This window comes from Chenopodium album, chromosome 19 (genome assembly GCF_948465745.1).
Source record: "Chenopodium album chromosome 19, dcCheAlbu1.1, whole genome shotgun sequence".
NCBI classification, from domain to species: Eukaryota; Viridiplantae; Streptophyta; class Magnoliopsida; order Caryophyllales; family Amaranthaceae; genus Chenopodium; species Chenopodium album.
In genome coordinates, this window is record NC_137852.1 from 10,961,781 (window position 1) to 10,971,268 (window position 9,488).

Sequence of the window (9,488 nt, forward strand, 5' to 3'; positions counted from 1 at the left end):
TTATACATGCCATTTTGACAAGTATAAGTGGATGGAGATTTGAGGTTCATTCATTCTATCGGATTTGCATCGTGACTTTATAAGCGGAATCTTAGAGCTCGAAGAAGCTATTGATATTGATTATTGTTCAATCATAGAATATATTGAAGTATTAATTTTTTTTTTTTTTTTTTTTTGGTGTATATTTAAAGCGTTTCATTAAAAAAAAATTATTAAATACATTTGTATGAGTACAATCTAGTAAGCTACAAGTATTGAATATTTATATATACTTCGTATATATGAGATGGAAAATAATATACTACGCATAACGGCATAACCAAGTAGGATTCATGATAAAAGTCATGTGACATCATAGCATGTCACGTTAGTCAAAATATAATGGCTTGAAAGCATGAAAGCTTAGCACTAAGAGTCTACTCATATTGCAATAAAATTAGCTTATTTGGCTTTTTATCATTAAAAAGCTTATCAAAAAGAATACTAGATTACATTGTGCTTTATGAGATGGACCAAAAATGTCACATTCTTAGCTAAACCATTACAATTTACAAAAAAGATGTTTGCAAAATTTCCGTCAAACTTAGAACTTTACATTAATCAATTATTTCCACATCCATTACTTTTCATTATTCAAGCTTTACTTAAATAAAGAAGTTCATAGTACTATTTCCTTTTGTTCATGTTTCATTATCATTGTAAATATATACCTTGCTGTATGATTGTATCTATTTTAAAGTGTTAGAATATTCATTTTATTTGGAAAGAACACAAATGGCCTTGAATGATATGATTGCTACTCTACTATAATTTACTCATTAATAATTGTAATTAGACATAAATATTACATGCATTATGGATGATTATTAAGGGATTTAAATCTAATTATGTAGCTAAGTGTTATAAGAAAAATTATATATCATCGAGGTACACTCTTGATAATATGCTACAAAGTATTGCACAATTGGTACTCCGTATATAAGTATTACATACTTATCAACGTTCTTGTCAACAATTTATACATGTTTAAAATTATTGCACATCGTATTGTAAGCTTTCACTAATAAAGTAATGAAATTCAAACACTTTCAAATTTTCTTGGAGATAAATATACATATTTAGATGAATGATAACCTAGTCTTTTCAAAAAGTAATATCACATCGTTCAAAAGTATAAAGAGATAAAACACACTCCATCAAATATTATGGATCTCATTTCATATATGTCGCAATTAATTAACATAGAATCAAATTATTCAAACGGACATGAAATCCTCATGAGTCATCTCATGATCCCCTTTACCCAAATCATCATCAAACTCAAACACGATATCTAGATTGTAAAATATAGGAACTAGGGCAACTGAACAAAGGAAAACTAAGACAGGCCCAAAAATCCAAAGCAAAAGGGGTAGGGCAGCATAAAAAAGCCTATTTCCTACAATGTTTAAAACAAACCCTTTCTCCAATAATTCACACACATAACTTGGTGGAATTTTAGCAGCTATTAGGTCATGTTGAGGTGTATTAATCAAGAAATTAACTTGATTAATGAACCTAATTGATAATGAGTGGCACATAAATGAGAACAAGAAGATGAGGAGCAAGGTCACATATTTGAGAGCCATCATGAACTCGCCGTGTGCACCATACACGGTGTCGTTTAACGGCTTCTTGATGCTGTATGTGCTACTTAAGATGGCTGCTAAGCCTGAGCAAAGGAGGATGGAAGTGGTGGCCATTAGGGTTGATCCCATGATTGTGTTCCTTATGGTTTGGACGGCTAGGATGTTCTTCTTTTCATTGTCCTGCATGCAAACGTGTACACCATCAATTTTCATGGATGATTGCATATCAATAGTGTATAGTTTGAAAGATATGAGGAATCAATGTCATCATGCATGTCAAATATTGGTGTATTGTTGATGTTACACTAGGTCACACACATCACATATACATGCATGTCCATAAAGAAAAGGAAATAGTTAAAGGATAACTTCAAAAGTATGTGAAAAAGGCTCCACCCGGCCCTTATATTACGACTGTACCAAATTCAACCATATGTGTAACTCTTGTACAAGTTATATCCTTAAAGAAATAACTTCAATAGTGTGTAATAATATCGTTACTGCATCATCATGTATCAATTTATAATATCAATATAAATTAATTAATCAACCTTAAATGATACGAAATACAATAACTAATAAAATTTTGAATTTAGATATATACATGCATAATGACATTAAAAGATGCCAAATATATGAAACAAATCAAATACTTCGTATAAAATAGAGTGATTCCAAAAATAGCTAGTGCTACAACCATTACAAGGATTTTCATCACTTTAATAAATGATAATACCTTCTTTTTTTAAGGGAAAATAACAATACATTATGCTTCAATTAATCGACAACAAACTTAAACTTTGTTAAAGAGATTACGCACATAAGGCCATAAAATCCATTAAAACAACGTGAAATTGGAAAGAGACAATGCAAAAATTACGTGACGTGAATGTTGAACCTTTGCTAAGTGAAGATAATGTTGGTAGTTTTTATTAAATAGGATTAACCAATTAGTATGAGAAGATGTGAGCATGTAATATAAAGTAATAACTTTATTTTGTTGAACCATTTACCTATGTTACAAAAGTTTATGTCATCATGGGTTTCATTGTTATGAAACATTTATTGGTTTTTTTTTTTATTTTTTAAAATTTTTTTTTTTAATAAACTCAGCTTTCGTGGTAAACACTTTTTTTTCAATGAATACCACAATTGCAAACTAGTTTTCTTTTGTTTGGTTGCCCACAAAAAAAAGTTAAAGAAAAAAAAAAAAAAAAAAAGAAATAGGAGTGAGAATGTGTGTATGGGCGAGAGAAAAGTAAAAAGGAGGTAAGGAGGAGGGATTTTCTCAAAAAAAAAAAAAAAAAAAAAAAGAGGAGGGAGGAAAATGTGGCTTCCTTGTTTTGTAAAGAAAAATGTTTTCCATCTTTAAGGATGCAATTTTCCACCATTGGAAAAATTGTGTTCCACCCCTTCACAAACTAAGGAAAAAGAAAAAAAAAATAAAAAAAGAGAGAAAATCATTTTTCATGAAAATGTTTAACATCAAATCAAACGAAGCCTTGATCTAGCAATGATATAAGCCATCGTAGGCTTTAAAAATGTAGCATACGTCAAAACATAAAAGTAAATATACAATTAAACTCATCATTGTCATAGTACTTTTAGTACTAAAATAGTTTATCAATAATGACCATAATTAATCAGAAATTAAAGTTTGAGTTCACTTATTTGATTAATTGATGAACAAGTATAATTATTTAAAACTTAGCTCCAGTCTCAATCACTTATATTGACATTAAAATGACATTACCTCTTTTCTTAAAATTAAAACATGCTTCTCATAAATCTTTTTTTATTGTTTTATTTGAGCATTATATTAGATTAATTGATTAAGTGCACGTGTCAAGGACAGTCAGGTCTTACAAGTTTAGAATATGAGAGCGGATGGTGGGCCTAAGGTATTTAGGAACCAAACTTTTTCTCTTTTTCTCTCATCTATTTTCTCGAACCGCCACCACCACAACATAACCACCCGTGATTTCCACCTCTTCATATCACTATATCGTGGAAAGTGAGAAAGGGCATAAGAGAATCAATGAGGATCACATAGTATTAAAATCCCGATTAAAATCTTATAATCATCTGATTTACGATTCATGTCAGTCCATATGATTTGATTTACGATTATTCGATTTTACATAATTGACCTAACTAGCGAAACTTTATAAGTTTCAAACATGCTTAATAAATTATTTATAACCATGTATATTTAATTATTGGTTGCATTGCTTAGTGCGTAAACAACTATTTGATATTAATAATTAAGCTTTTAACTTAGAATTAATTTAATTATGTTTTATTAAATTTGGTTATGATATCTTGACTATAAATGTTCATAGAATTACTAAGCTTCAATTTTGAATAATGCCTCTTTTGATTAAAAGTAGAATTTCAATTTTGATAATTTGGTGAGGATTACTTGTTAATGTGTTGATGGTATAGTGGTTTAAGTGGGGCATATGGTGGAATAACATAATCAAGACAAAATAGGGTATATCCTTGCTTATATAATTAAATATATTATATTAAGAAAAAGAATCTCCAAGAAAATAAATGCTATATTAGTTGATTAACTAAGTTAACCTATGCACATACTAAAATTATGATTATCTATTTGTAACAACACTAACTTCTCTATATATGTACATATTCTTAGTATGTAACCATATTTAGCAATGTAGATTTTTTTTTTTTTTTTTTTTTTTTTTTTTTTTTTTTTTAGAAAAAAAAATTGTTAAAAACACCTTTACACTTGTATAACACTTGTATTATTGTATAAGTTGTTAAACATCCTGAAATTGCGCGCCAAAATGCGTGCAAACAACTACTAGCTAACTATAAACCGTTATCATCACCACCTCACAACGACAGTAAGGTATTAGCCGTCTTAAGACTCTTACCATTTCATATTGCATGCTTTTTTTTTTTTCTTTTTTTTTCTTCTTCTTCTTCTTAATAATTAAATATTATTATAGTTAGTATATAGTTGTAACACTCATGCACATGTATTTTTATTCATTCTATTTATGAAATATGTTTTTCGTGTACGCATGATATTATTAATTTCTTAGGTGACATTTTATTTACCAAGTTTTCACGAGATTGGCTTTGCAATTCTTGAATGTCTTTTTTTTTTTGTTCATGTATAATCAACACACATGGAACTTATTTTTGTGATGATGTCTTGTTGTTAGGCAAGGTTGAAAGTTAAAATGCATGATACGTAACCAAATGAGAAATGAAAACTTATTATTTACACAAGGAATCAAGGATGAAGATGTATTGCCTTACAATTAGTGTGCTACTAAAAAAAAATAATACTTCATATATGAGATGTTCTCGTTTGTGTTTTTCAATTATTAAATAAGTATAAAACTGATGTCAAAAAAGTAAGAGAATTATATAATAACACCTTATACTACGGAGTCATTATAATGTTATATTGAGAAAGATGAAGATTTATTTCATAAAAATACAATAAAATGGCTTATTTTTGCAATTAAACTTTATATTATAATAACACACCAAATCATACATGTTAAATGACTAGGAAAAAAAAAAAAAGCTTTAAGGTTTTTTTTAGTCTTAGCTTCATCATAGTATAATTAATAAACCAATTTGAAGGAGTGCAACGGAGTTCAAGTTTACCCAGAGTTAACTCTTTAATGATTTGCTTCTTAAACTAAAAAAAAGCTAACTAATTGGTCAAGAATATAATTTAAGTACAAATAAAAAAAAAAATATTTATACACACTTTAGTAAACACTCACACATAGGCTTTAATCTTTCAATTCTTCTCATCATTACTTCTTTTTAATTAATTAAATAATTTATATATAGCTCAACTCCTACACAATTTAAATTTTTTTTACCCAAGTGACCCAACCCAAGGTTAGTTAGCTTACTTAACTATCTAGAATTTTATGAAATCTTTATCATTTTCACCAAGCACAACAAAAACTTAATTTGAATGTAATAATCTTAGCATTAATATGTATAGTTATCTACTCATTGTAAATTACTTCCAACCATATCGAATACTTATTTCATATGGGTAAATATAGATTATCCAATGAATCACGGATGTAAGTATATATTTTCATTTGAAAAGCTATGAAAGGAATTATAACATACCTTCATAATGGCTGCAACCCAATATCTTCTTGCATGAGAATTAGTGCCGATGATGGTAGAGAGGGGCTGAGTTCGAACCTTATTCCATATCCATATATGATATATAGTCAAAACCAAGAAACTCAAAGGCACCAATAGCAAATCCAAATAACATTTTCTCCATTCCATCTTTCTTCAATTTGATAATTATTTTCCCTCTCTTTTATTTATGGTAATATAGTTTATAAGCAAGAATGTTTCAAATGCTTTTAATTTTCTACTACCTAGTTAAGTTTATAAGAGGATGAATATATATAGTGTGTATATACTCGTGGAATGAAATGTACGTGGACGTGTTTGAATAAGATGTGCAATTTGCATAAATATGATGAAAAAGACTAAAACAAATAAATAAAGGTGTGACGGACTTTATATCCTTTACCTACTAAATAAGCAACATGATAAATCAATTATGTGGAACTTGTCTCATTCTCCCACTTTGTTAGGTCGACCATATTATATTTTAGAAGTAGCTAATAGCATTGCTTATAAATTTTAATGGATTTACGTACATGCATGCCAATTTTGAAATAGCATTCATGGTATTAAAAATAAATAATTAAGAGCTTTTACTTAGTACAAAATTGAAAAAATTGACTGCAACATCACCAACTATACATAAGGTACATACAATGATACAACAAAGAAATTACACATTTGATTTGGAAATCACAGATTAAGAGAAAATAGAAAGGAAAGGTGACTTTAAAAATGGGATAAACTAATAACTTAAGCGAGTATTTGAAACATGTTTTCTGTTAAATGGTTTTAATTAATATATCTACATGGTCTTTTGTTTTAGCACTTATGGCCCATTTATTAGGTGTTCATAAATTATGGTAACGGGAATGAATTTATATGTAAATTAGTAAGGAAAAAGGTTAATTTTTATGGTAATGCTAGCTTCTCCCAAATTGCCCAATTATCTCTAGAAATTTTCATTCAAACCTAATACCTCTTCTTAGATGGTAATGAATATTATAATGAAAAACAATGAAGAATACACATGCTTGAGGATGAAAGTGCATTGCTATGGGGATGACAATGTTAATTTCCATTTAAGTTTCATTTCCATTACCACTATTTATTCCTAGCTCTTAATAGGATTGATAGTACTATATTTTGCTTCGTCTATTTGGGATGGAGCGAGGCATGCATTTCATATATACATATACTTTCTATGTTTTTTTAAATGACACTATTTTTTTGGTATTGACACAAGTTTTAAGAGAAAGAGTAAAAGATGGAGAATGTCAAGTTTGCCCATTATGTAAAACAAACAAATGTGAGAGAAAAAACGTGGGTTACAATAGTTGTTATCACATGCAAATAAGGTAATTAGGGTATTTTATGTGTGAACACAACTAAATGGTGAGTAAAGCACATAGAAATGGTGCAATAATTATCCCAAAAAAGGAAACATTGCAATAAAAAAGAACGGAGGAAGCATGTAGTTGTCGTTTAGAGATGAATGCATAATAAACGTTTTGCATCCAATCATCCAGCCATCCAGGTGTACCATCCAGCCCAAAAACTTCCTTTTAACGAAATGTGAATAACCCAATTAACATATTTTGAGATTTTCGAATGTGAATAATTGTGATCCATTTAACTAAATTTTGTTTGAGTTATTCGAATCTGAACATGTTTCATTAAAGTGAAATTATATCCTCAATTTCATGCTATACTTATTCTTTCATTTTGGATTGCAATCAATTACGAATTTATGTTATTCTTGTCATAAAAAGTCATCATATAATGTATATGTCTCAAATTCGCGTGCAGCTTCATCAATTAGTACAAAGGAATTTTTTTGGTGATCCATTAGATGTTAAGTGCTACTCTGCATAGATAATGTCCCACTTAAGATTGATGATATTCTTAATTTCTTATGTATAGTGTATGTTAACGTTGGAAAATTCTTAGAGCACTACTATAAAAAGTTGTACAAACATTATGAACATTAGTTTTATTAAATAGGTATATACGAAGTATTTACACATGTGAAACGGAAACTAGTGATGAAGTACAAAATTAGTGGCAAGACTGTGAACTTGAGTATGATATGTCACAAGTTTAAATAATACACCTTCATATATTAGTTTAATTTCTCGCCTTCTATACTTATAATGAAATAATAAACTAAAAAAATATTTTTGAAAGAGTCCAAGCCTAAATGAACATCTCTAAGAACACTCAACTTTAGTTACACTAGACGAAAATATGAATTGGCCACCGGTTCAAAACCCCCTATGCCACCGGTTTTGAACCGGTGGCCAGTTGGGGGGTGGCAATAATATTATTAAAAAGCCACCGGTTCAAAACCGGTGGCAAAAACAATTATTGCCACCGGTTAACCGGTGGCAATTACGCTTCCCGCAATTTTTTTTTAATGGTATTAAAAAGTATTGCCACCGGTTAACCGGTGGCAATAATGTCCATAAAAAACAAAAAAAAAAAAAAAAAAAAAAATTTTGCATTTATTTCACTTAAATTGTAGCAGAAATTATATATATGTGTAAATTATATAAAAACACATATATATTCATCATTATCTAATAATTGTACACTTTTTAAGAGTGAAAAAACCAAATTAATAACTACAACTAAATTACTCATACAACAATTCCAATTTAAAACAACTAAATTAATCAAATTACACAAAACTAAAATTCCAACATTAAAAACCAAAAAAACAAATTTACAATAAAAACCAAAAAAAATTACAACATTAAAATTAAAAAACAACCATATAACACCTAAATCAATAATCCTGCATCTTTTTTCTTCGATTTAACATCTACATCCAAATCAATACACCTGCATCAAAAAAAATTCGATTAAATAAAAAAAATAAGCTGCGAAAAAAAGATAAAAACAAGAACCGTATAAGCTGCGAACAAAAAAAAAACCCATAAATCGATTTAAATCGGTTAAATAAACCCAGAAAAAACACACAAAATATAAACAAAAACCCAGAAAATTAACCCAGAAAACTAAAACCCAGAAAACTAAAACCCAGAAAAAAAAACCCAGAAAAAAATTAAATAAAAATCCCAGGAATTAGTGAAAACCCGAGAGTTAAATCGAACTAAAAAAAATCAAATTGATTTTCAAAACGAGAACTAAAAACAAAATGAGAATTAAATCGAACTCAAAAAAATAAACTGATTTTCACGAACTAAAAAAAAAAAAAAGAAAGAAAAAACCCAGAATTAAATCGAATAGGACCCAAAAGGAGATCCACTTAGAATCGATTAAAATCAATTAAAAATCGAATTAAATCGACGAAAACACTCAAAAAAATCCAAAATCGACTAATTAACCCAAAAAAATCAATAACTAGTAATGAAACAAATACCCAAAACACAAACCCAGAATTAATTGATTAAAATCGAGTAAAAACCCAGAATTAATTGATTAAACAAAAACCCAGAATCAAAAAACAAAACCCCAGAATTTAAAATCAAAAACCAAGAATTAATTGATTAATCACAAACCTTGTGCATGTCTTCGTTGTGCATGTTTTCATGGTGGTCTTGATGATGGTGCACGAACTCAAAACCAAGGAGAAGGAGAAGAGGAGATCGAAGGAGAAGAGGGAGAAGGAGACGAAGGAGATGAGAAGGAGAAGGAGATGAGAAGGAGGAGATCGAAAGAGAAGGAAAGAGATTAGATGAGAAA

The 9,488-nt window shown here is 28.8% G+C and overlaps 1 protein-coding gene and 1 long non-coding RNA gene across 2 annotated transcripts; both read right to left on the minus strand.

The window, feature by feature from the left end:
* Positions 1-1,201: 1,201 nt before the first annotated feature.
* LOC145595166 (uncharacterized) lies at positions 1,202-6,014 on the minus strand. Its single transcript, XM_081651540.1, has 2 exons — positions 5,766-6,014; positions 1,202-1,808 (listed from the first exon to the last, which is right to left on the minus strand). Exons 1-2 carry the CDS (start codon positions 5,931-5,933, stop codon positions 1,257-1,259), a joined length of 720 nt encoding a protein of 239 aa, XP_081507666.1. The 5' UTR covers positions 5,934-6,014; the 3' UTR covers positions 1,202-1,256.
* Positions 6,015-8,327: 2,313 nt separating this feature from the next.
* Positions 8,328-9,488, minus strand: LOC145595960 (uncharacterized). The gene is made up of 2 exons (XR_014103051.1): positions 9,305-9,488; positions 8,328-8,624 (listed from the first exon to the last, which is right to left on the minus strand). It is a non-coding gene; the product is annotated as an uncharacterized LOC145595960 (long non-coding RNA).